Below are 27,795 nucleotides of genomic sequence, written 5' to 3'. Positions count from 1 at the left end.
AAGAGATCACTGGTAGTGGGGGCGGGCCGCAGGGCAGCCGGGCAGCCGCAGGTGGAGCCTGGAGCCGTGGCGAAGGAACCGAGTCCAAACACTGAATCCCCGAAGCCCGGAATCCCCGAAGCCCTGCGCGGGGACCGGCCAGGATGCCCCGCGGGGACTCAGAGCAGGTGCGCTACTGCGCGCGCTTCTCCTATCTCTGGCTCAAGTTCTCGCTCATCATCTACTCCACAGTGTTCTGGGTGAGTGATCCCTATAGGACCCGGGCTGAGGGGCATGAGGGTCCACATTCCTTTGACAGCTCCCACGCGGGCGGGTAGTTGTTTCTAGATTTAGCTGCTCCAGGGACAGCGCGGGGAGCGTGTTCTGGCTCCTCGCCCGACTCTTCCTGGGAACCGGGAAATTCTGTCCGCCCCAGTTCAGCCCTAATTTCAACTGCTTCATCTGGAATATTAGAGCCAGTTTACAGACCAAGCGCCACGTGGCTCTCCTGTGTTCACCTGAACGGTGGTTTGGTCTGCCACCAGAGACCTCTGCGCATCAGCTGGCAGGCTGGGAGGCCAGGGTTAACGTTGGCCTCGCCCACCACGCCTGCAGGTTATTACGAGTTTGCCTCCCCATCAGCCTGTGAAGAAGTGGTTAGTCTTTGTGATTGGGTTCACTTGGATTCAGGGTCTGGTCCCCACAATTACTTGCCTGTACCCCAGGTCAGGGTGCTTCCCCCTCCGTTTCTCGGTGGCTTCATTGGTGAAAGGAGGATGCACGTGCCTTCTGCATAGAGTGGAGGATAACAGTAGATGAGGTCTCTGTGGCTCCTACATGTTCAGTTACTCTTTCCATGGTCACTGGACTTTACCTCTTCTTCTGCCTTGTTGAGGAGCAGGACGGCAGAAGTTCCACATGAACCGGGCTTTGAATCCTGTCCCTACTATTTTCTAACTGAGTGATCTTGGGGAAGTTACTCTGGACCACAGTTTCCTCATCTGCAGATGGAGGCAGTCATTATTTTCACCTTTTAGGATGCACATGGAGATTAAGTGAAATGTCAGTGCTTAGCATGGAGATCAGTGTAGAGTTCAAGAAGCAAGAGCCGTTATTATGGGCAGGGATCTGGACACAGTAGTGTGAGCTCCCCAAGAGACTGGTTTCGATAAGGGCATTTTCAGACCATCTGTGAAGAAATGAGGATGCTTTTCTATACGCCAGCTCTACCCCGTTCCTCTAGAATAGATCCCCTGACCCTGGTCTGCCCCAAGGGCAGACACTGTGCCCTCCTGAAACGCTTTCTCTCCTGGTTTCTCCCCCAGCCCCTCACTGGATCTTTTCTGCTGGCAGAAGCTGCTGAATTTGCTATCAGGACTTTGATGGAATCTTTTTGTGGGTGTGACCCCGAGTTGGTAGTCAGGAGCTCATGATTCTAGTCCTACTCTGTAACTGACCCACAGGAATATATATCTTAGGCAAATCCCTCCTCTGTTTGGGTCTCAAACTGTTAATTAATTTTTCCATGTAGAAACTCTAGCCTCAGGCCAGCTTCCAGTCCAATTTCCTAGGTAAAGCGACAGAGAGATGAGCAGTGTTTTGGGACTAAAGGATAGAGCAAGGACCAGGATAGAAGCCTCTGCTGTTTGTGGGGTTGCGGTGGGTGATTTGAGCTGTAATTCAGTGGTTCTCACTGCCGTTCCATCAAAATCAACTAGAGAGTTTTGCTTTTGCAGTGCAGGACTGAACGCAAGGCTGTGTGCACGCTAGGCAAGTGCTCCACCTCTGAGCCACACCCCCAACTCCCAACTAAAGGGTTTTAAAAAACACTACAGATTCCTGTGCCCTGGCAAAGGTATTTATTTAAATTTTCTCAGGCTCCAGGGAATTTTAGTGTGCAGTCAGGATTAAAAACTGCTGCATTAGATGGCCTCTTGGGTCCCGGAAGTCCCCAGGGATTCTTTGCCCACCCTTGTCTAGTCTGGAGCTCTTCTTTCTGCAGGTCAGTGGAAAGCAAAAGCCAAGGTTGATGGGTGGAGAGGTGGGAGGGTGGGATTTCATTTCGGGCTTCACTCCTCTCAGTGTGTAATTCCTGGTGGGTCTCTTCACCTCCCCACGCCTTATTTTCTCATCTGTGAAATGGATACGTGATCCCCTGCCTCACACCCCGCTGAATTAATGATACAGTGAGAGAGTAAGAAAAGTGCTATACAAAGGTAAATTACACGATCTCAAATTTCAAGGACTTGTTCTGTCATTGCCCTTTGCAGCCCTCAGAGAAGCCCACCTTTTGGCCCTTGCTCGCCTTTTCTTGAGGCCAGGCAGAACTCAGAACTTGGAATCCTTCCTCTGGCCACCTGAGGTTGCCTTAGTCCCTGGAAGTATTTCTGCTTACTAATCTCACCACCAATGCCAAGAACTCAGACACCTGCCGATTCTGCCAGGGCAGCTCCAGGTGCCAGAGTTTGACTGCAGGGCAGGGGCTCAGTGTGAGTTAAGTAATTTGTCCTGGACTGAGACTGTTGTTAATTGGAAAACCATTTGTAGGCGAGTCCATTATCTTGGTTCCATCCCTCTGCAAGAGTAGGGTGGGGCAAGGGTTATTTTCTTTATAAGCCCAAAGCGCTAACACTTTCTGTCTTTAGGCTCCGGGTCCTAAAATTTACCATATAGCCCATGCACCTTTTGTAAGACTTTCTCTTAAAAATAATTTTTGACAAAAATTAATAAGTGCATGCACGTAGCACAAAATTTGAAAACAGAAAAGCATCAGTAACACCTCCCTCCTTTCTCCTAGTGTACCCTGTCCAAAGGGGACCCTTGCTCCAGGTTCTTGGGATCATTTACTGAGATATCCTGGGCAAAGGATGATGTAGGCACACACCTGTTTATATTGTATATATTATTATTATTATTATTTTTCCACATAAGGCAACACTATACCCAGAACTGGATATAGCTCCTTACTTTTTCACTTAAATCCTTGTTAAGTTTGGAGACCTGCCAGGGGCTGCTCCATTCTTAATGGCTACATAGATGTCACTCCAGGCTATGCCAAAATTTATTTGAATAGGCCCAGCTAGGGAATTCTGAAGTTGTTTTTCATCTTTTTTTTTTTTTTTTTTTTTTATAGCAGGCATCTTTTGTTACCTTTGTAGCCTTTTGCATATGTGTGCATGTCTACAGGGTAATTTCTAGAAGTGGAATTGTTGGGTCAATGAGGATATGAATGTGTAACATAATGCAGAAGTACATTTAACAGCCACATATAGCTGGATACGTTTTTGAAAAGTGAGCTATACACCTATGCAGTCAACTCCAAGGCCCACCAATAGAACCGTGGAAACCAGAGGGTCCCTCTTGCCCCTTTAGTCTTTACCCCTTCCTTTCCCTGCAGGGGCAGTCCCCCCCCCCACACACCACTCCCATCCTCTGGCAGAACAGAATGGGGTTGCTTAGTTTTGCATGGGTATTTACATTTTTCTTTTCTTTTTTGCAGTCCTGGGGATGGAACCTGGGTCCTTGAGCATTCTAGGCAAATACTCCACCACTGAGCTACACTCCAGCACTTGATTTTGCTATGTTCAACTTCCTAAATAGAAGTGATACCAATTATAATATTACTTAAAATATATTCCTTTTAACTGACTTACATTTAAAAGGAGGTGTTGTATCTTTTCTACTAATGGGAAACCAGTCCCCCTCAACATAGATAGCAAATAATGGTTGAAATAATATAAAGTATGTAGATAATGAGACAACTTTATGGATACTAGCTACATGTCATGGTCTTGGGGTCACACTTTCTTTTCAACGGGCAGGTTGGCAGGTACTTGAGCATCTTGAACTTAAGACTGAGACTCATGTGATTGGAGGGGTCAGAAGGGAATTGACCTCAAAAAGAAGTTCAGGCCTTTGAGTCTATGAATCAGACCCTGAACCACCTGCAGTGATTTCTGGTTTTATACTGGGGAGCCCTCCTGTTTACAGAGGGGGCTGAGAGACTGGTGTGTTCAGAGTCTCTAGGGAGCTGGCCTGAGCCCCAGATCTCTTTTCCTCTGCAGGCCAGTTCTCCCCACTCTTTTCAGCATGTCCCTGAAATGTTCCCCTAGGATGGGTTCACTTGGAGACACTCAGAGCAGACTCTTCCCGCTGTCCAGGGTGAGTCATTATGACACCTGTACCCTCAAACCACTGGGGGCACACCTCTAATTTTAGCACTGCCCGGGGTATTCTAGAGATCTGTTTACATGACTGCTTTTCCTTGCTGGACTGCGGGCTGCTGGAGGTCAGGGACGTAACCCATTTGTGTCTTCCTCCAGATGCTGGGCACATAGTAGGTGCTCAGGGAGGGCTTGTTGCATGAGGGCCATGGAGTCCCAGCCACGCTACAAGGCAGGGATCTGGCCTGGGGCAGAGGCTGGGCTGGCTGTGCAGCCTCTGGGAGTCAGATTTGCAGAGTGAGCTGGGCTGACCATGCAGCCTCGGGCTCTCTAGAATGGCCAAACCCTGTTGCCTTGGCAATGGGGCAGGGTTTCCAGTTGGGTAAGGGTGTCAGGGCTGGGTGTTGACTAATGAGGGAGAAAGAGCCTGGTGGGGCTGGCGAGTGGGGAGGAAGTGCGTGTGGATAGGTGCTGGAGGAAATGAACACCAGAGGCAATGTGAGCTCTTTCTGGCCTCCTCCGGGGTTGGACCTGTGCATCAGAGCTTGGCTTACGAGCCTTTGCATTTCCCTATGGTGTAGTGGCTAGAGTGGGGCCCCTGCGCCATGCTTCCTGGACTCCAAATCCGAACTCTGGCACTTACAGGTCAATGAAGGAGACATTCACTTTCCTGTGCCTGCCTTATCTGTGGATATTAGAACCTGCCAGAAGGTAAATGGATTAAACTGTAAAAGACACACAGACACCCAGCAAACACTCCACATCTAACTAGGCAGCTGTCCTTTCCTTCCTTCTTCTCTGTGGCCCCAGCTGCTTAATAGCCACAGATAGAGAATGCAAAGGACCCTGAGACGCCTTATTTGACAGGGGAGAAAACAGCTGGGGGAGAAGGGTGTTGCTGGAGAGTCCTCAGTCAGTTAGTGACAGACACAAGACCAGGACCCGGGTGTCTACCCAGTGATCTTTCCAGCCCACAGCTCCAGGGAGCAGGGGAGGGTAGGAGGTGGTCTTCTGAGAGGAACCAGGTACCTGGCCTCCCAGCGTGGTACCAGGTGACACTAGATAGAAAGAATGTGGATTCATTTCCAGCTCTTGAAAAGGAGCTTTGTTGTTTGTGTGAAAATAATACGTGCACCTGGTTAAAAAACAAATTCAAGCAACTTGGGAGAGCACAGTGGAGACGATAAAAGTCACCTTCAGTTCTACCCCCTGGAGGGAGCTAATGTTATTTGTTAGTAAGCATCCACCCGGATCTTTTGTACATCTATGGAGATGTTTTATTTCCTTGAGTTTTGTTTTTTTTCTTGCACTTGGTTCATTGGGCAAGGCCATCTTCTGTTCCAGGCAGGTATTTCAAAGGGGAAATTGTGAAAATGCGTTCGGAAGAGGGACAGTCTTCACTTTGGAAAAGTGGTCGGTGTGCCTCATGGGAGGGGATGGCCTCACAACCTGGGGCTGGCCTTGGGCTTGAGGCACAGAGCAGTCCTCTCTTCCTACAAGAGAAGTGGGAAAACATCTGGTGCCTTCCTTGAATAAAGGGCAAACCATGGTCCCGAGAGGATCCCCTCACTCAGTCTAGAGTCTGTGCACGGCCCCTTCCTGGGGGAGATCGCCTTAACTTGCAGGACTGGACCCTGGACCTTTGGCTTTTGGTTCCTGGAGAAGCAGGTATAACCAGCTGCCTGCCTATCCTACCTTTTCTAAGTGACTCACAGTGCCACCCTGGGTGGGGCTCAGAGGAAAGCAGATAAGGGCCTGATAGTGAAATTTCTGTACCAGCCAGCTCCATTGGCAGGGAAAGATGTCATCTGGGTGAGCCAGGACAGAGGGCCTTTCCCAGACATGTGAATGGATGTGAGTGGGTTTGAATTGATATCTTGCTAGGGGCAGAAGGGTCCAGTCTAAGCCAGCCATTCTTTCTGCACAGAGGGGGATGGTTCAGTTGCTTATTCATTCAACAAATTGTTATATGACACCTGTTATATGCACTGTGATAGGTACAGGAAAACAACTGAACAAGAGAGGCTGCAGACAAAGCAGAAAATAAACATCCTTGCTAAGGAGGGAATCAGGAGTTAGTGGGGAGGGCTGGGGGTTCCTACTTTAGATGATATGGTCAAGGAAGGCCATAATGAGGAGCTGATATCCCAGCTGAGACTTAAGAATGAGAAGGAGCCAGCCATGGGAAAAGGCCTATAGAGAACATACCAGACAGAGGGGAGAGTAAATGCAAAGGGCCTGAGGCACATAGGCAGGCAAGGCTGGAACAGAAGGGGAGCCCTAAGAGGGACCCAGATGAGGATGGAGAGGGTGGCAGGGACCCAGTCAGATGAGAAGTTTGGAGTCTAAACAACTGAAAAGGGAGGTTTAATTACGACTGGAGGCAGGGCCATCAGGAGACTTAGATCAAGTGGCCAGCTCTTCCGTGTGACCCTGGGTAAAGGATCACCTCTGTGCATCCTAGCTCCTCATCTGTGGATGCCCCAGCAGGCTGTAGGGACTCCTATGAGAGCCAAGGCACCAGGCCCCATGCCCAGGGAGGAGGGAGACTCTCCTGGGGTGCTTTGCATTGCTCAGGGGAGCTGGGGACATAAGGTGTGACGAGGACTCTGGAAATCAGTTCTGCAGAGGAGGCTGCTTTCCGGGATGTGCGGCCTGCTGGAGCAGATGGTTGTGGCCCGTGCCTGTAAGCTGGGAGCTCTGATCCTTGGTGCACATGGCCCTCTTCAGGGGTTGATCTGTTCCTGCCCCTTCAACCCTGGACTGGCATGGTGCACCAGCAGAGGTTTGTGACCTCGCAGGCAGGCAGCCGGTCCAGGCAAGGCTGTGACAGCTGGTCCCAGCATCCAGAGAAGTGGGGCTGTGAGAGAAGCACTTCTGGGGGCCCAGGGAGGGTCTCTGCTGCGCCAGGAGTGTCCGACATGTGGCCATCGATGTGGTGTACCGTTGGGGATCCAGGCTAGGCCTCTGGGGTCAGAAGAGGTGAGACAGAGTGGTCTGAGGTTGTCAGCTCCCCTACCTGGAGGGCCACCCCTGAGGGAGGTGAAATGGACATGGGCAGCAGTGGTCGTGTGAGCTGGGCTGCCCGCATGGCTGCCACAGTCCTCCAGGGGACTTGGAGGGCTTGAGGGCTGGCGGGAGGTGAGCCTGCTGGGGAGCTTGTCTCGCCGTGGAACCCCGCAGGTAGGTGAGGAGGGCCCTGCTCTGTCAGAAACCAGGTTGGGAGAAGGAGCGCTTCTGGGTGGATGAGCAGAGAGCGGATTCAGTTAGCTGTGTGACCCGGGGAGAGGTGATGGACAGCTCTCTTGCTTCGATTTTCTTTTCTGTTGAAAGGTGCTTCCCTCAGGGGCGAGGCATGGAGGGGCAGCCTCTGGAGTCCTTGGCGTGGGTCTCACAGGGTCATCGCGATACTGGGAGCAGATGCCATCTGGTACCTGTTGTCATCACGCTTTCCTTTACTTCTCTGGATCCTCAAAACAACCCTGGGAGCTGGGCAGGACAGGAAGTCTTAGCCAACAGTTTATAGATGTGGAGACGGAGGCCCCGAGAGGGGAAATGGCTTGTTTGAGGCCACCATCGGCATCGCCCTTTCACCGTGAAAATGGCGCCGGTCATATTTCGTTTGACTTTTTCCGAGAGGAGCTTCCTCACCAGGGAAGGCGCTTGCACCTTGGCTTGCCGGGAGAGGAGGAGGAAACGGCCTTGGCTGCTGCGGCTTGTTTTTTCCGTGTTTGGAGCCCTCCCGCATCCTGCCTGGGAGAGGGGGACCCGCCACCTCCCAGGGCAGCTGCAAGTCCCTCTGGATGGTCACACAGCCTCCTCGTGCTGTTTCCCTGTCCTCTGGCAGAGGGTTGGCTCTACCCGGCCCCTCCTGCTGTGCCAGGCACAGTGTGAGGGGAAGCCCTTGGAGGTGGCTGTGGTCAGGGTGGTCATTTCTGTGCAGGATGGGAACAGGGTGGCTGCTGGTGGACTGGGGCCAACCTACCCTGGGCAGAGTAGGACAGTCCCCTGGGTACAGTGGGGGTGGTGCTGGCTTCTGAGACTGGGTCTCTTCCAGTGGGATGCAACTCTACGGCTGGCTGGAGGCCTCCTAGGCTGGGAGGGTTCCACAGGCCACATGTCCTCTCCTGGTCCTCAGAGCTACTGATTCAGTGGTCTGTGGTGAGACCCATGCACCTGTAACTGCGGTAGCTTCCCCACTGTGGTGTCCAGGAGGGAATTCTCATGGGACTGGCTTTCTTTGCAGCTGGATCCTGGGGTACTGACTTCTCTGGTGATCTGGACAGTCTCTCTGTCCAGGGGAAGTTGGTGTTGTGGTGGTAGAGGTCCAGAAAGGGAGAGAGCATTCTACCTGGGGTGGAGAGGGGTTGGGGTGAGGGGCTTCAGTCTGGGTGAGGAAGGCTGGCAGAGAAGTGTGGAGACCACCGGCCTGGGGAAGTGGGAGGTTTGGGCAACTGGGCTTCTCCCCCAGAGGACCTGGATATATCCTGGGGGAGGAAGGGGAGTTCTGTGACTTCTAGAATTTTTGCATTCCTTTGGTTACCTTTCAGACAGTCTATTATGTGTTCTAAAGGAAACATTTTCTGCAGTTGGTAGATTGAAGATGGTTCTATTAAAATCAGATTTGAGTCACAAACTTTGTGGGTGATCTGTGATCATTTTCCCCCTTGAATCAAGTCTCCCTTTTGACAGTGACTGATTAAGGACGTCACATGGGGAAGCCCACTCTGATTTCACAAGCATCCACCAGGACAGGTGCAGCGGGGCATGACCTAGCCTCCTTTACCAGGTGGGGAGAGTGCCCATCGGTGGGGACGAATTTCCTTGGGGTTCTAGCAAGGATGAGGACTTGCTTTCTGACTCTGCCTGCCAATGTCACTGAATCTGTGAATGTGACCTCTTGTGGAAAAAGGGTCTTTGCAGAAACAATTAAGTTCAGGTCATTGAGACTATATCATGGCTTACCTGGGGGTGCCCAAAATCCAGTGACAAGTGCCTTATGAGAGAAGGGGAGGGAACTATTTGAGAGGGACAGCAAAGACACAGATGCACATTGGGGAAGGCCACCTGTGGGCAAGGACAGACAAGCAGGAATTGCCAGTAGCCACCAGAAGCTCAAAGAGGCTGCTGCTCCTCAGACTCCAGAGTTGAGAGGGAAAAAAAAATCTGCTGTTTTAAGTCACCCAGGTGAGCCAGGAACCTGTCGCAAGCTCTTTCTGCTTCATCAGGTGGTCTCACTAGAGAAGTGGCCCAACTGAGCAGGGCCTGGAGAGTCTTCACCTCCTGGATTGCCCTGAACACTAAGGAGGAAGGAGAGGGCAGGGGAGGGGCCTGTTAGGAGCAGCAGGAGTGGCAGGGGCGAGGCTGTGGCCCCCCTGCACACGCCCCTTACCCAGGTCAGGGAGTCATGCTGTTACAGCAGTTTCTTGGCTTCCCCTCTGAAGGAATGCCAGGTAGACAGATTCTGAACAGGGAAGGGAATGTGAGTTAACTCTTCCCTCAGGAAGGACTTCCTGGTTCTGAAAGTAGTTAAACTACTTGCAAAACAGGACTGTTAAATATTTGGGATTTGCATATAACCTTCATATCAAGGGGAAGCAAGTTGGGGGTGGTTAGCATATGAGATAGACTTCCAGTTGGGCTGCATTTCCAGGGGCCATCCTGGGCATCTGGTCTACCCCTTCCTTATAGAAAGGAGGAAACTGAGCCAGGGGGTGCCACATGGCAACTGCCCCCAGTTTCTAGAATGATGGCCACAGGACAGCCTCCAGCCTCCTTGAGGTCCAGTGGGTACTCTGGTCCCTCTCGCTCCTGGTTTTTTCTGTTCCAGCTAGGATGTGAGCGGCCACACTGCAAAGGGGACTGCTGCTGTTCCTGGGGACAGGAGCCTGATGTGGGACTGCCCATAGAGAGGGAAGGATGTTTACTGCAGGGCCAGAGTCCAAGCAGCAGGGACCCAGCCCATGCCTCTGCTTGGTTCTGCTTGTGACCCCAGGCTCTGCTGTTTGCCCGGCTCTGTGATGGTGGCTGATTTGTCACTGTCCCTTGAGAAGCCGGCTGCATCTGAGCAGTGAACTCGGACAGCTGCAGACTAGGGTGATTTGGGTAGGGTGGGCAGATGGGTCTGGTCAGCCAGCTGCCAGGGTGCCCAGGTGGGGACACTTGTCAGAGTTGGGCTCAGGGCTCCCACAGGGCAGCCACAGCCACTTAACTCTTTTACATTCCCACGGGGCAAGAGGATGGGTTGTGGTCAGAGTAGAAACCAGACTTGCTGCCTTCTATCTCCACTGAGCTCTCCTCCGCTGCTGGCCTCACATGGAATGAACTTGACTTCTCAGCCAGGAAATTCCCCTGTACTTCCCTCGTTCTGGTCCAGTCCTGCCTTCCACATCCTCTTCCTTTGTCTTTATAAGCTAACAAGTGCGCTCTTCCTGTGTGCCGGCTCTGGGCTGGATTCCTCTGTGGATGTCCTTGCATGGGATGCTCTGCTGCAAGGCAGCTCTGACCCTGCCCTGTTACTGTGAGCAAAGAGGTCCAGACAGTTTAGGTGACTTGCTGGTACACGCTGGAAACGGTGGTTTTTTCTGTGGGAAAGCTTTTTTTTTTTTTTTTTTTTTTTAGTACCAGGAATTGAACTCAGGGGCACTTGACCACTGAGCCACATCCTCAGCCCTTTTTTATATTTTATTTAGCAACAAGGTTTCAGTGAGTTGCTTAGGGCCTCGCTAAGGCTGACTTTGAACTTGAGATCCTCCTGCCTCGGCCTCACAAGCTGCTGAGATTACAGGGTGTGTGCCATCACACTTGATGAGAACTCTTTCTTAAAGGTAGGAGTGGGTTTGGCCTCATTCGTTCAGTTGTTCAGTCACTGGTCAAACATTTCCTGGCATCTGGGTGCCCCCAGAGCCCCCAAAGGCTCTGTTGCAGGGGCAAGGGTGCTGGAGTGGCGCCCAGTGTGGGGGCAGGGGAAGGAGCAGGCAGACCCCACGTGTCAGAAGCCTCTTGGGCCCAGGTCTCATCAGGCTCTCTGGCGCTGCAGGGAGGCAGAAATGAAGCGGCTTCACTGTCCTTCAGAAGAAGTTTTTTCTTTTCCTTTTCTTGGAGAGGATATGCCAGGGCGTGAGAACTCTTGTTCCTGATGGGGGAGGGGGGGGCTTGTAGTGGAAAGAGCACTGGCCTGGGAGCCGGAAGAACGGGTCACAGCTGCTGACCGATGGCTAATTTGCTGTGTGACCTTGTGGGAGTGATAGCCTCTCTCTGGGCCTCTGATTCCCATATGAAAAAATAAGGGGTTTGGTCCAGATCTGCATTATTCCTACTGTCCACAAGACATTAGGTGGTCCACAGGGCAACGTTAAACATTTTTAGTGTGTATGTATTAAGTATAATGTCTACTGAAGAAAACAGTTAGTATCTCAAATCTGTGATATCATAGGTGTTGATTAGGTTAGGTCAGGACTGTATTTTCAGAAGAAAAATTACCTGGTTTAAAGAAAAATATCAAGGGCTGGGGTGGTGGCTCAATGGTAGAGCACTCACTTAACATGTGTGAGGCACTGGGTTCGATTCTCAGCACCACATAAAATAAATGAATAAAATAAAGGTCTATCAATATCTTAAAAAAATAAAAAAAGAAAAAAAAAAGAAAAATATCAAGTCAATGGAATTGAACTTGACTTCTCAGCCAGGAAATCCCCCTGTGCCGACGAGTAGCTAACTAACACCGCCCATGTTGAGACTTCATAAGAGATGTGAAGAGAGAAGGGCTGGAGCTTTGGAGGCATGCAAATTCCAGGTAGCTGTTCCTTACTCTTTTCTGGGGTCTACGGTGGTGTTCAGTCAAAACACAGCCTGTGTTTTGCTGACTTTGAAAGAAAGAATGGGCATGTTTGTTATATGTCACAGCACTTTAGAGTTTACAAAGGAGCTTGGCCATCTCAGGGGTCTTCTCAGTGACCATTCTATTCTTATTTTATAGTAGAGAGAAACAGGGCTCAGAGAGGGATATGGGATGTCCACTGTCACACAGCTCCTGAGGAGTGAGTGCCTTAGCTAGCGTGTCATACCAGCCCTCCTCAGGGAGGGCTTACCATGGCCTTTCCTCCTCCAGCCCTGGGGTTTTGCTGTCAGGTGGCTTTGTTAAGGGTATCTTCTCTTGTCCTAATTTTCTTAAAGCAGGGGAAGGAAGATTTAAGGTGCCAAGCCATCCTCCTCCACTCCAGGTCTCTTGCACAAGGAGCATGTTCTGAAGCCCTGGGCGTCCTGTTTTCTAGTAGGCTCACTTGATGTATAATAGTTAGGTTCTTGTTATAGCCTGTATTTAGCACCAGTTAGCAGTAGTAAAATCCCTAGTCAGGGCATTAATTCCAGGCTAGAGGAATCCTCAGGGCCCTGGCTGTGGCCCCTGAGGCTTTCCTGCCAGTCGCCTGCAGGTCTGGAGCATCAGCAAGTCAGCTCAGGTCTGCACACAGTCCTCCTCTTGGACAGCATGGGGCTTGGATCCGGCTTGTGTTCTTAATTTTTTTGTGGAAAAACAATCCAAACTTATGGAAAAGGTGAAAGAAAGCTCTAGTGGACACCCCTGTGGCTACCCAGAATGGATCATTTAAGCATTTGGCTGTTCCAGAGTGAATTGCAGACGTGAAAAAAAAAAAAAGTTCTTGAGTATAACCACACCATTTTCATTCCTAGAAGACCCCATGTTTGTATTGGCAGTTTTCTGAATGTCCCTAAAATGTCCCATGTGTATTAAAAAAAGGAAAGGTTAGTCCAGGCACTGCTTTGACCAAAGGGTCCCAGAGCATCTGAACATGAGCGGTGACCGCTGAGACCCTGAGAGACAGGGTCTGGATTTCTGGGAGGTCTGTCAGGTGATATTTATCTACATTGTGCCTGATCTGCCAAGACTGCTGGGACCTTGTTCCTTCCTTGCTGAGGGGAAATTCAGAAAGCGGCAAAGGAAAGGCTTACTGGGCCCCTGGGGCCCTCCCCCCACGCCAGCCCCTCCCCCCATGGTGACTGGAAACCAGACCACTGCCTGAGTGCCCACCCTTAATCACCATGTGCTTGGGAGGAGACACGCTCAGGAGCTTCAAGATCCAGGGCTGGCTGCCCGGTTGGCCTGGGGAGACCAGCATGCCTGGGATGCTGTGTCAGGGCTGCCGGAAGCCAGTGTGCCCACAGTGTGGGGGCGGCACTCTTTGTTCCTTGGCTCCATCGCTTGAGGTGGGCGGGGAGGCCCCCCTCTCCCACCAGGCAGGAGAACGCTACTGAGTTGCCGCAGGAGCCCCCAGTCAGTAGTGCCTAAATGCAAACTGGCTTTGGGGTTTTTTTGTTTTTAATTTAAACTTACCAAAAAAGAAGAGTACAAAGAACACCTGCAGGTCTTCAGTTCCACAGTGTTACCATCTTGCCCTAACATCTCTCTCTAAATATACCACTTTCTAAAATTCGTTCTTTTTAGATATTCATGTGTGTTTGGCATATTATACATACATGGAGTATAACTTATTCTAATTAGGATCCATTCTTGTAGTTGTGCCTGATGCGAATTTCACTGATCTGTATTCATATGTGAACATAGGAAAGTCATGTCTGGTTCATTCCACTGTCTTTTCCCGTTCCCATCCCCCACTTCCCTTCATTCCCCTTGGTTTAATCCAATGAACTTCTATTCTCCACAACCCACCCCACCACTGATTGTGTGTTGGCATCCACAAATCAGAGAGAACATTCTGCCTTTGTTTTTGGGATTGACTTATTTCACTTAGCATGATAGTCTCCAGTTCCATCCATTTACTGGCAAATGCATAATTTCATTCTTCTGTATGGCTGAGTAATATTCCATTGTGTATATACCACATTTTCTTGATCCATTCATCTGTTGAAGGACACTTAGGTTGGTTCCATAGTTTAGCTATTGTGAATTGAGAGCTCTAAACATGGATGTGGCTGTATCACTGTAGTATGCTGATTTTAAGTCCTTGGTATATGCCAAGGAGTGTACCACTTTTTTTTTTTTTTTTTTTTTTCCAATTCAGCTGAAGGGAAGCTGTAGACACCCTTAAATACTCTGGGTCCAGCTTTCCAAAACAGGCATTCATTCACACACCACCACCTGAAAAAAAAAAAAAAAAAAAAACATGAAATGAAAATTATTCAACATTCAATCCATGTTCAAGTTTCCCAGTTGTTCTCTGTGTAATAATGATTACGACTGTACCTCAGAATCTGAGGCACTTGATTCCAGGGCTTCCCCACAGGCCACAATCTGAGGTGGCTCTTTTGTCATGTAAAATGGCATGGTATTGCATGTAACCTGTGCGTATCCTCCCACATGTCTTAAATCGCCTCTGGATCACTCCTGATGCCCGATGCAAGGTGAGCACCAGGGCTGTGGAATATCTGTTGGTGACGCAACTTCTGAAAGATCATCTGAGCGGGTGACTCCCCTGCCTACCTTAGTGATTTCCCTGTTCCAACCTCAAAGTGCGTCAGGCCCGCCTGCTTCTTGCCACCTTCACGTGCCCCATGGTCCAGGCCACTGTCACCTTGTGTCTGGGTGACTGCGGCATCCCGCTGACGGGTTTCCCCTTCACCTCTATGCCCCACTCTGTTCTCAGCATGGCAGGATGAGAGCCAGTCACACACGCAGGGTCCAGTAGCACATGCCTGTAATCCCAGCAACTCAGGAGGCTGAGGCAGAGGGATCACAAGTTCAAGGCCCATCTGGGCAACTTAGCGAGACTCTGTCTTAAAATAATAATAAAAAAAAAAGGGCTGAGGAAGTAGCTCAGTGGTAGAGCACTTGGTTAGCATGTGCAAGGCCCTGGGTTCAATACCCAGCACTGCAAAAAGTTAAGAAAATAAAAATCATGTTGGATCACTTCCCTGCAAACCTCCAGGGACTGCTGTTCTCTCAGAGTGAAAACCAGAGTCTTCTTGATGGCCCCCAAATCCCCACTTGACCTACACCTCAACTCCTCCACGTTCCCTCTCTAGCAGCCCCTCCCCCTTGGTATTCCTTGAACCCAGGGGTGCATTCCAAGGCCTTGGGATCTGCTCTCTTCGCCCGAATGTCACTTTCCCTGGCTGCACTAAAACCCCTTCCCCCAGACTCCCTACCCCTCTTTCCTGTTTTATATTTCTCTGGGGCATTTATAATGCACGATGTATTTTTCTTATATACTTATCTCTCTTTATTTATTTGTGTTCTACCAAAATTGGAATCTCTGTTGGGATTAGTGCCTTGATGTGTCCTCAGCTCTGAAATAGTGGTTCTCAAAGTGGTTCCAAGGAGTTCTGGGGTCCGTTTCAGGGGTCGATGAGGTCAAAACCACTTTCATAGGAATACTAAGAAACCCCACGCTCATTCCTCAGGGCCTATGGTGGGGTATTTCAGCAGTACATGACTGATGTGACAGTAGAACCAGGAGTGGGTATGAGAATCCTGTTGTCCCCTTAGCCAGATGTTGAGATATGTGTATATACATGTATTTTAATTAATTTTAATTTATTTATTTATTTGGAACCTGGGATTGAACTCAGGGGCACCTGACCACTGGGTCACATCCCCAGCCCTATTTTGTATTTTATTTAGAGACAGTCTCACCAAGTTGCTTAGTGCCTTGCGCTTTTGCTGAGGCTGGCTTTGAACTTGCAATCCTCCTGCCTCAGCCTCCCTAGCCACTGGGATTACAGGTGTGTACCACCTCACTTGGCCAGATGTTAACATATGCAAAAATGCGAAGTCCATTGAACTCTTCTCATTCTTTTTTTCTTGGAAAAATATCTATAAAAAAATGTGCTATGAACTAAGTTCTTGCCTTACCCATGAAACCAGGCCCTGGTGACTTTGAGCGCCTCCCTGGCCTCCCGCCTGCTCTCATCCTCTGTCTGTCCTTGGCCCTGGTCATACTGATCTGCTGTCCCCATGGCACCCTCCCATGCACCTGGAACTCCTTATCCCTCTTGTCCACATTAGGAATTCCTGCTGGTTCAATGAATTCATTTGGTTCAAATATCTCCTCCTCCAGGAAGCCTTCCCTGATTTAGCATCTGATTTAGCATCTCCTCCTCTGGCCCTTCTGCACATTTGACTTTGCACATTTGGCGTCTACCCCAGAGCTTCTGCCATGTTTGTTGGTACGCTGGTATGTCTCTTACCAGGCTGTGCTCCTTGGGGACAGGAATTAGGTCTTACCTGCTCATTTCCGGTGCCTCGTACATAGTAGGTGCTTAGTGTATGTTGAATCAGCGAGAATTGCCTTGGAATTCAGAACAGGGACTCTTCACCTTCCCTTGAATTAAGTGTCCCAGGAGTTTTGCGTGGTATCTTGCTTCAGAGGCTTCTTGGTTTATTCAGTCATTGTGAACTGCCTTGGCTAATGACTTTCCTTGTGGCTTCTGTGGCAATAGTGTGGTCTGGGTGGTAAGTTACTAAACTTCCTGCAGGCTTCTGGGACAGCCCAATGTGCTAGCCTATGTGCAGGCTGTAAAGTTGTCAAGGTCAAATTTGGTATCTGCGTGCTGGGTCCTGCCACCAAGCCCTGCGTGCCGTAGGTAATAAGTACCTGGGATGGTCTGTTCCGTAGGGAGGTTAACACTATAAATCACCCCAGTGGATGCTTCCCATTGTTGGTTTCCTAAGTACAGAGAAGTGGCGAGAGATCATTATCACTGGGGTGACCCAGGAATCTTCATGGGAGAGGAGGACTTTGAGTTGAGCTTTGGAGGATGGATTTGAGTCCCCTTTGGCTATAGGATTTTCGAAAGACAGTAGTCTTTTCAGAGGCAACTGTGGGACGAAGTGCTGGCAATGTGTGCCTGATGACCGAGGCTGGGGCAGCGGGGGCTCTCTGTCCCTTGAGGATTTCTTCATGCAGAACTGCAATATCCCTGGGCCAGATGGGGAAATCGGGTGGAGGGAGACATGGAGGACCCAAGACAGCATGTGGGGCAGCCAGGGGAAAAGCCTGCACCACTATAGCAGCTGATGTGCGGGAGTTCCCTGACCCAGAGAGGGGAAGGGGCTTGTCCAAGATGGTGAAGCATGAGAGGCAGAGTCCAGCACCCTCAGATCCAGCTCAGGGCTCCTTCCAGCGATGCTGCTTACTCTTCCCCGTGGCTTTAGGAATCAGGAGCCCTTGGAGTGGTGCCAGGCACCAGTCCTTGGATTTGAATGTCCCTTTCACCTTCCAGCTCATGTGACAGGGGGGCAAAGGCGTGGGATTCCAAGCAAAGACGGGGAGAACAACCCGCACCCCCACATACACGTAAAGCCATTTGTTTTATTCTTTTCTTACATATAAAACTACATCTTGCATTAAAAACAAAAACCATGATTTGGCAATGATAGGCATGCTTAGTAAGCCCTGTCATCATTGCCAAAATTGTGTAGACACAGCCCCTAATTTCTGTGTGCCCAGCTCGGCCAGCTGTCCCCGGGACGTGCAGCCTGGCTGGGGGCCTCAGCCCTCAGCACCTGCAGCTGTAATTTCCTCCACCTCTTCCTTCCCTTCCTGCCTCTCCCTGCCCCACCCCGCTTCCCCGCCTGCTCCTTTCAAGACCCTCCCTCTGTTCTCTCAGCATCCTAGAGGGGCTGGGGAGGTGAGCTCACACGGGTCCCCCTCCCCCGTTCCTGAAATTCCCTTGTCCTCACTTTGGGTTCCACAGAGATAAGTCCTGGTCAGTCTCTGGTAAAGACCCCAGGCCAGCAGGAGGATAAGGGATGCCTGGACTAGTTCCTGGTGGCCAAGTGTGGTCTCTGAAAGACTGCTGGGACATGAACTGGAGGGCACTTTATAGGACTAATGTCATTTTGTCACCTCTGTGAGCCTGTAATCTCCTACTAAAGGGTTGGACTATCTTACCCACTTCTGCTGGAAACCTACCGCAGTTAAGTGGTGGGGCTGGGTGATGGGGGCCATGGTCTGCAGGGGAGGGCAGGCCTGGGCCCTAGAAAGAAAGAAGAGGGCTGGCCGGCGGTGGTTTGACAGAGGGGTGTACCCCTGGGTGCTTAGCCTGGCAGGAAGCAACCCCTTCCCCACATAGCTCTTCATCCCTGGGGTCCCCAAGCCCATCCCAGAACTTCATTCCCCATCCCTACCCTCAGAGTGCCACCTCTATGCCTGGGGTGCTGCTTGAGGTGGCCTGAGCTGGGGACTTCACGTTCCCGTGGTCAGACATCTGGGTGCGCCTAGTGAACGCCGTCTTCTGCTAATGAGTCCACTGGCCTGGGCCCTGTAGGGCTGAGACAGGGAAGATACTCTGCAGATGCCATTAGCAGTGGCCTGTGGGGACCCAGCCCCGGAAGGCAGGCTCTGAGTCTCATGGTTCAGACTCATGGGTGGCAAGAGACAGACAGGTCTGGAGAGGAGAGGAAACCAGGGGAGGTGAGCTTGGGCGGAGGTGGATCTGTTCTTGACTCCCCTTTCCCGTGGCTGTTTCCATGGTTTTGAGATTCACCATGAGTCACTCTTATCCTTAGGCTCTGAGGGCTCGGTTCCAGAATGGAATCACCATAGAGTTCCTTCTTGGGCTTAAAGGCATCTAAAACAATATCATCTCTCACATTTATTCATCCAGCAGAAATATTGGGCCAGTCCCTGAGCACACAGCAGGCCGAGGAGCATGAAGTCAAACTCGGTGTACCTCCAGACTCAGGACACCCTCCAGACTCGCTCACGGGTCTTCTCTGACATCCCCAGGCAGAAGTAATTTCCTGCATCTCATCTCAGAATGTCCTGGTCAGTTACTTCTTAGGCCACTCCCCCCCTGCCTGCCCCTAGCTCTGCTGCCCAAGAAGTGGGCCGGGGCTGGGTCAGCTCACAGCCCCTGTGCTTTGTATGTTTGTGGTGGTTCTTGGTTAGAAATTCCACTCTACCCTGGCTGGACTGAATAACCAGGGCTTGCAAAACTTCTAGCTTAGCTCCTTCACAGCCTGGAATGTGCTGTGTGTGTGGAGGAGTCTTTCAAATCAAGTTTCTGCTGACAGGAGGGCTAGCCAAACAGACTGGAGTGCCCACTCTGCTTCCCGGATGGGCCTGTTTTCCAAAGGACAAGATTCCTTCCACCCAGGGGCCAGGCCTCAACATACCTCTGCAAGTCTTTCTCTAGCTCTGCCAGACAACGTAGGAGAGCTGAGGAAGGTGGGAGTTATTACTAAAGACACACACGAAGAGCACACGTAAGGAAAGGACCGACCATGCTCATGGGCCCGAAGACCTGAGAGAATAAAAAAATGTCAATTCTCCCCAAAGGGATCTATAGATTCAATGTAGTCCCCAAAAGCCCCCACTGCCTGCCACTTTTTTTTTTTTTTTTTTTCTTGTTGGTACCAGGGATTAAAACCAGGGGCACTTAACCACTGAGCCACATCCCCAGCCCTTTTTCGTATTTTATTTAGAAACAGTCTCACTGAGTTACTAAGGGGCTCACGAAGTTGCTGTGGCTGGCTTTGAACTCACGATCCTCTCCTCTCAACCTCCCAAGCTGCTGGGGTTACAGGTGTGCACCACCGTGCCTGGCTTCCCTTCTTTTTTCATGGAGGTTGATATGATGATTCTAAACTGTACATGGAAGAACCCAGATCCAAGAATATCCAGGACACTTGTGAAGAAGACAGGAAGTAGGGACTTTGCCTCCCAGATGCTAAGATTATAAAGCTATCGTCATGCAATAGGGAGGTTTGTTTAAGAACAGACAGAATGACCAGTGGAAGAGGCAGAGAACAGAGCCAGGCAGGTGTGGCACCTGTGGAATGGCAGTGGGGTCATAGCAGATCAGTGGGGACAGGAAGTCTGGTTAATAAATAGCACTGGGACATGACTAAAAGTAACACAAAAACTGCATGTGGTGGAGAATGTGTCAGTTAGCAATCAAGTTCTCTGTGCTTGAAGTCCAGTTTTTATTGTTTATTTATTCTTTGGTACTGGGAATTGAACCCAGGGGTGCTTTATGACTGAGCCATGTCCCTAGCCACCCCCCACCACCCTTTTTTTTTTTTTTTTTTTTTCTATTTTGAAACAGAATCTTGCTAAGTTACTTAGGGCCTCACTAAGTTGCTGAGGCTGGCCTTGAACTTGTGATCCTCCTGCCTCAGCCTCCTGAGTCACTGGGATTATAGACATAGTTACAGGTGCTCAGTTTTATAAAGGAGAAGGTCTTTCTGTACAGACTCAAGACAGTTGGCATCAAAAAATAAAGGGAGGTAGGGAGGTAGCCTCTGCTGCTCTCTAAGGAGTCAGGAGAAGGCTGTGGGTTGGGGCTGGGAAGGAGCCCTGGTTCCTTAAGCACAGGCTGCCTGGAGTAGGGCTGGAACCTGCTCAGGAGGTCCAAGGTCCAGGTCCACAGAGCTTAGAATACTCTCAGGTGTCCTGAAGGTGGGCAGGTACCCTCTAGGGGCAACAGAGTGGGCCCTATGTCAGTTTGGATTGGGGGTACTGCCAGGATCTCCTGGATCCGGTCTGCTTTGCTTTCCCTGGGGATGGAGGGAGTGGGACAAGAGGAACTAGGCTCTGTTGGGAAAGGAGAAGAGATGGTTTCCTCCTGAAGGAAGTGGGTGCATGCCTCTTGAATCTCCTCTAGCTAGTGGTAGGCTGATTGGGCGCATGATTCTTTAATGAGGGTGATCTCTGCTTTCCAAAAGGAGCTACGCAGGAGTGGCGAGGCTCTAGACTCACTCACCTGGTAGTGGCCGCTAGCTACATGTGACTAGATTGAAATGGAATAAAAATGAAACAAAATTCACTGGAGTGCAATGGCAGGCACCATACTCCCAGTTACTTGGGAGGCTGAGGTGGGAGAATCTCTCAAGCCCAGAAGTTTGGGGCTAGCCTGGGCAACACGGCAAGACCCCATCTCCTAAAAAAAAGTTACTAATTCAGTTTCTCAGGCACCTGAGCCACATTCCAGGAGCTTGCTAGCCACCAGTGGCTGGCAGCTACCATACTAGGCGTTGCCATTGTCACAGAAATTTCTGCTGGCACCTTTGCACTTTGCAAAGCTATTTCACGCTAGATGCTCCATCTGGGGGCTTTTGTTTATGGCACTGAGTTACTAAAGGGAGGTCCAGAATCCAACTCCTGCCTCTTACTTTGCCTCTGGCTGTTCTTCTGCATCCTGATCTGTACGAGAAAGGCTGGGACAGAGGCTGCTGAGCCCCTGGCTGTCTTCGGGGTGGGCTTGGCTCTGTATTCAGGCTTGGCCCAGGACCAGGCAGAGCTGGCTTCACGGCAGAAAGGCTGATGGAGGGGAAGCCCAGGTTCTCTGGGCCAGAGGCTGGGGACCTGCCCCGTGTTATTCAAAATCTCTCAGGCTGTGGAGTTAACTGTCTATTCCCTGCCTCCTTGCAAGCTCGGCACTCTGAAAAGTGCTTCGTTGGTGTCCAGCATGGCTCTGGGACCTCAAGCTTCATGAGTTAGTTCTAGAGTGAAGGAGTTCTTAGGGCTTTCCAGGAGGAAAGCTGGATGTTCTGACCTCTTCCTCCTCCCACTTACTTTGGTTCCAATTCCCAGGTCCGTCTGCACCTCTCCCAACAGGAATTATGTTTGGTTTTCCGTAGACCAGGGGTTCTTTACTTTTGTCCCGGGGAAGTCTTTGGACCCCTTCCTCAGAACAAGAGATTTATATGCAATATGAAATGCACAGTATTATAGAGGAAACCAATTATATTGTGATAAAATTATTAAAAGATTATAAAAACCAAATTCGTGATGTAGTAACAATATGCTCCTTTACCCATGAGATTAAATCATGAGATCCAGCAGTGAGTCTAACAGTACTGTAACTTTGAATCAATATACATATTTCAAGGTACTTGTCATGACAGCAATGTGATTGTTACTGGTAACCATTGCACATGCTGTTAATTGCGTCCATTTGTAGCCTACATTCAAAATGGAAAGAACATTTCAGTTAGAGGTGACGTGAGTCAGTTTTCCATTACTGTAACAAACACTCACGGTAATCAACTTATAAAGAGGAAAGGTTTATTCTGGCTCACATTTTTGGAGGTTTCAGTGCATGATCTACTGGCCCAGTTGCTTTTGGACCTGTGGTGAGGCATGATGTGCTCATCATGGAGGCAGTCAGTATGTGACAGAGCGGAACCTCTCACCTTGTGGTCAGGGAAGCAAAAAAGACGAAGAGGGAGAGGCTAGTGCCCATCACTCTCTTCAAGGGCATGCCCTGGATGACCTAAGACCTCTTACTAGGCCCTGCCCCCAAAAGCTCCATCACTTCCCATAGTGCCACCCTGGGGAGCAAGCCTGTGCCACGTGGACCTTTGGGGGACCCAAATCCAGACTACAGCAGGTAAATGAAAGGTGTGACCTTTTCTTCAGCTCTTTTTCTTTCTTTATGTTTGGTACCAGGGATTGAACCCAGGGGCACTTAATCACTAGGCCACATCCCTGCCCCTTTTTGTATTTTAAAAAATATTTTTAGTTGTAGCTGGACACCACACATTTATTTATTCTTTTTTATGTGGGGCTGAGGCTTGAACCCAGTGCCTCACACATGCTTAGGCAAGTGCTCCACCATTGAGCCACCACCCCAGCCCCTTTTTTTGTATTTTATTTATTTAGAGACAAGGCCTCACTGAGTTGCTTAGCACCTTGCTGTTGCTGAGGCTGGCTTTGAACTTGTGATCCTTCTGCCTCAGCCTCCGGAGCCGCTGGGATTACAGGTGTGCACTGACGTTTCAGCTCCTTTTCAAGGACTCCCTGAATTCCATCCCTAGGACCTTCCCAGGCTGTCACTCTCCTTGCCTCAGTCTTGCTTCTGTCTAGCATTCTGACTTGGTGTAACCCTATGGAGCCTAATATAGAGCCTAGAACAGAGTGGAACCTGATTTATGCCTTTCGGAGTGAAAATGGACCGACCAGATCTTCTCTAAGTGTCAATTTGCCACAACTGGGGCTCAGCCAGCCGGAGGTGACCAGATGCTTCCTGAAGGACACCAGGTGCCAGGATGCATCACAGACCTCCTGCTTCCCAGCAGCTGCCTGGAGCTCCGCCTCTACTTGCAGAGGAGGAGCCGAGCTCCTGGGCTCAGAGGGAGCTCTGGGTCAGGGTGACTGGATGGCAGGGCTCCCCTACAGCCTGCTGGAGACGCTGCACGGTTGTCAAGCCTCAGCTCTTGGACCTGCCTGTGGCCTGCCAACAGCACACCCTTGCCCTCTGTGGTCCCAGATGGGCATGACATACCCCCCACCCCCAGCCTTGTTTAGCCAAAACCATCCTGATTGACAAATGGGCCATTCGTTCCTGGGCTGGGGCTGGAGTGGCTGGCTGCCTGGGGAAGGGCTATAATTAGCAGGCGGGAGCGGATGGGATTGTGTGCTGGCACGGACCGGTCATTTTATTCGGATGGATAAACTGATGTCATTAGAGATGTAAATATCATTTGGACATTTTGAAGTTCCTGGGAAGTTTCTTGCCGGTCTCTCCATTCCCACTGCCCCTTAAAACACTTCTTGGACAAAGATCCCGGATGGACCGATGCTGGGTGGGAGGCTACCTGGGGTTTGCCTGCCAGTCTGTGGGGAGGCCTGGGGTGGCAGCACCTTCTGCAGGACCAGGAGAAACAGGGCTGGTGACATCTCCATGCATGGTGGTGAGGGAGTCTTTGCATCTGCCATGGGAGCCTTTCCTAAGGCTTCCGCCGTCTGGAAATGTCACGAGGCTGACTAGCAAGGAAACAGCAGTGCTTTCTAAAGGGGGGATGAGATCAGACCCAGGGAGGTTTTGTCTCTGCCAGCAAAGCTGTTTTGCAGTGGTCCTGGGGCTCTGGGGAGCTTATAAAATTTGAAGGTGGCGCGCTTTGTCCTCATGCAGAGGACTGAGGTCTGTTCTATCAGAATTGGGGCTGATGACAGCGCTGGTATTGGGGGCCGGTTTCCAAAGCTGAGCACTTTACTGCAGAAGCACAGCCCTGGGCAGGAAGGAGGGGCAGGAGAGACCCTGGAGTGGGCGAGTCCTTATCCTGCTGGAGAAGAGGGACCTTTTTGCATCAGGAAACAGGTCTCTGCAAAGTATCAATTCTTAAGATGTTAAGATGGAAGCATTGTGTGGCTTTAGTGGCAGGGTGACAGTTACATTTTGCATCAATGTGGAAGTTAAAATCCTACGTCTGCCAACCTTAAGAAGGTGCCTTGTTCCACACCTGAACTTCTGGGCTCTGTGGGGTATTCAGTGGTGACCCTCAGTTCCTTGGTGGCGGGGTCTCTGGGCCCTTTGTCTTCTCAGGGTTAGGGTTTGGGTAGTGATTCCTTTGTCAGTAGAGGCAGTTGGAACCAGGGATTTGGTGTTTTAAAGTCTGCTTGCTGTTATTCTCAGGACCTTTGAGGCCAAGGTTGGCCTTGAACGATGATTTCACCATATTCTGGGTTTTGTTTGTTTGTTTTGATACCAGAGATTAAACTCAGGGGTGCTTTCCCACTTGAGCCACATCCCCAAACTCACCTCCCTTTTTAAAAATTTTATCTATCTCACTGAGTTGCTTAGGCCATGCTAAGTTGCTGAGGCTGGCTTTGAACTCGAGATCCTCCTGCCTCAGCCTCCTGAGCCGCTGGGATCACAGGTGTGCGTGACTGCGCCTGGCCTGTTCCGGGTTTTGGAGCATGACTGACCAGGCCAGAGAGGCCGCGGCAGGGCAGTCCTCTTTCCAAGTCAGCAGGCGTGGCGTGTGGCCTTGAACTACAGCAGGTGCTGGGCCCAGGAGAGCTGGTTCCTGGCACTTCTCAGCGGGTGTCTACGTTAGAAGTCGAGGTTATGTGACTCCTGGTATCCCCGTGACTTGTCAAAACTCAGAGGAAGCACACCCTTCCTTTCAGTCAGGACAGCCTTGACCCTGTGTAGAAGGAGGTCAAGGGGATCTATTGTGAGGACACGACACTCAGTTATGGTCATTTTAAGGCCAGAGTAGATGTAAGTAAGGTCAGGGCAGCCTCTCAGTGGCTGGAGGGTGACCCTGGGGAAGCTATGGCCTTGGCATACCTTATCAACCCTCCTCTGTATAACCCCTCACCTCCTACACTCAGACCTTCACTGATAGCACCAAGGCTTCCGGTTACTCTCCCATGAGGCCTTTAGTGGAGAATCCAGTTGTCTGATGATTTTTCCCTGTCCTCTGGAAAGTCACAACTTGGACAGGCAGGAGATTGGGTAAATAGGTCTGACTCAAACCCAAGGGTGGTGGGAAAGCCCAGCTCTGCTTCTTTCAAGTCATTGATCCTAAATGTCTATTGTACTTTGCCAGTGTCAGGAATGTCAGGGTGCTGGAACAATTACAAAAATCCTTCTTGGTGTGTTCTGGTGGGGAGGACAAAAATAAATAAAAATAAAAGAAATACTGTTGTACGTTAAATACAGAAAAATACAAGAGAGGAAAATGAAACAGGAAAAAAGGAGTTTCATGGGAGGACTTTCCACTTCTAAATAAGGTGCCCAGAAGGCCTCACTGAGCAGGTGACAGTTGAGCAATGATGGAAGGACATGGGGATTGAGCCATGTGGGTGTCAGGAGAAAGCACATTTCAGGTGGCAGGAACTGCCTATGCAAAGGCCCTGGGGTGAGCACATTTGGTGTGTTTGGCGGCAGTAAGGGGCTTGGGTTCTCCAGATGGTAGGTCACAGTCTGTACAGTAATTGTGTATCATCTCCCCACTGTGAGAAAAGTCGATAATGAGGGGTTTACTTTAAAATTCCTTCAAAACTCCTCTTGTTTCAAACTTCAGCCTTTCCTTATCCTGAAAGTAAATTCCTTATTTTTTTCCCCTGTAGTACTGAGGATTGAACCTAGGGGTGCTCTTCCATTGAGCCACATCCCCAACCGCGCCCCCCCCCTTTTTTTTTTTTTTCCAGATGGTGCTGGGGATTGAACCCAGGGCCTTGTGCATGCCAGGCAAGCACTCTGCCAACTGAGCTATGTCCCCAGTACCCCCAGCCCTTTTTAATTTTTATTTTGAGTCAGGGTCTCGCTGAGTTGCTAAGGCTGTCTCCAAACTCATGATTCTCCTGCCTCAGCCTCTTGACTAGCTGGGATTACAAGTGTGTGTCACTGGGCCCAGCTTAAATTCTTGGGTTTTGATACTGTGTGAAATGCCTGTTCTCCTGAGTAGCCCTGAAATCTCCTCGGGCTGGGCAGCCTGTTCGATACCCATGGCAGTGACCTTGCACTTTCAGGCTTTAGCGTTTGCACCTGTGTTACCTTGCGCAAGTCTTGCAGGGAGCTGTGTATGGTCAGTGGATGTGCTCGTGCCTGGTTTTCAGATGAGAATGTAGACTAGAGCAGTCCATGCTGTCCAGGGTCCAGGGTGAGCAAGCCACACAGCTGAGACTTGAACCCCTGCCCTCTGACCCCCCAGCCAGTGACACTTCCCCTGACCCCCAGTACATCCCTCTTAAGTGGGATCTCCATATAGGTGATCATTAGTCTGCCAGGGCTGCCACAGCATTAAGGACCACAGACTTTTATTTTCTCAACAGTGCTGGAGGTTAGAAGTCCCAGATCAAGGTATGGACAGGGTTAGTTTCTCTCTGGAGTCCTGCCTGTGACTCTCTTCCTGTGTCTTTACATGGTCTGCCCTCTGTTTCTGTGTCACAATCTCTTCTTAAAAGGACACTGGAGGTATTGGATTGGGGCCACCCTAGTGATCTCATTTTAACTTAATTGCCACTTTAAAGGCCCCGTTTCCAAATATAGTCTCATTCTAAGGCACTAAATGTTGGAACTTCAGTAGAGGAATCTGGGGGAACAGAGTTCAACCCATAATGGGGTCCCCTGGGAAGCCCCCCGTGGCAGGTACCACAGCCCTAGATGAGCTCTTCATATGAAGACCAGCCCTTCTCCTCTCTCCTCTCCTGCTCCCTGACCTTTTTTTTTTGAGGGGGGGATTGGTACAGGAGATTGAACTTGGGGGCACTCGACCACTGAGACACCTCCCCAGCCCTATTTCGTATTTTATTTGGAGACAGGGTCTCACTGAGTTGCTTAGCGCCTCGCTGTTGCTGGGGCTGGCTTTGAACTTGCAATCGTCCTGCCTCAGCCTCCCGAGTCTCTGGGAATACAGGCCTGTGCCACATGCCCGGCTCATTCCCTGCCTTCTGCTGCAGCTGATCGGGGCCCTGGTCCTGTCCGTGGGGATCTATGCAGAGGTGGAGCGGCAGAAGTACAAGACCCTGGAAAGTGCCTTCCTGGCCCCGGCCATCATCCTCATCCTCCTGGGGGTCGTCATGTTCATCGTCTCCTTCATCGGTGTGCTGGCCTCCCTCCGGGATAACCTGTACCTTCTCCAAGCAGTGAGTTAGCCCGGCTTCTCTGCTGGGAGGTGGTTTATGTACTAAGTTCAGGGCATGTGATCCCAAGACTGTTAAAAACAGTTCCCAGACTTATTTTCCGTTCTTTTTTTTTTTTTTCCCTTCTTCCTAAACAAAACCCTTAGTCTCATAAAATGACGACTTTGCAGAAATCTACAATAACTCTGTAACTCTAAGTAAAGTTTCAACTCTAACCAGTATTGGACTCTCAATGAATATTTGAGCTGAGTTGTATGACTCCTCCTGAATGTAGAGGCAGAGGTCATCATCAAAAATTCTTTGCATTGTCCATATAGGTGTTTTGACTGGGCCTTCTTTTGGACCTAACTTTA

At 50.3% G+C, this 27,795-nt stretch overlaps 1 protein-coding gene across 1 annotated transcript; it reads left to right on the top strand.

Annotated features, from left to right (window-relative positions):
• LOC306660217 (tetraspanin-15-like) lies at nt 1-27,454 on the top strand (the record flags this gene model as incomplete). Its single annotated transcript, XM_079138388.1, has 2 exons — nt 1-239; nt 27,260-27,454. The coding sequence occupies exons 1-2, from the start codon at nt 144-146 to the stop codon at nt 27,452-27,454; spliced, it is 291 nt and encodes a 96-aa protein (XP_078994514.1). The 5' UTR covers nt 1-143.
• Nucleotides 27,455-27,795: the final 341 nt, after the last annotated feature.

The sequence above is a fragment of the Sciurus vulgaris genome (genome assembly GCF_902686455.1).
Source record: "Sciurus vulgaris genome assembly, chromosome: 4".
NCBI classification, from domain to species: Eukaryota; Metazoa; Chordata; class Mammalia; order Rodentia; family Sciuridae; genus Sciurus; species Sciurus vulgaris.
This window is presented reverse-complemented; position numbering and strand designations above follow the sequence as displayed.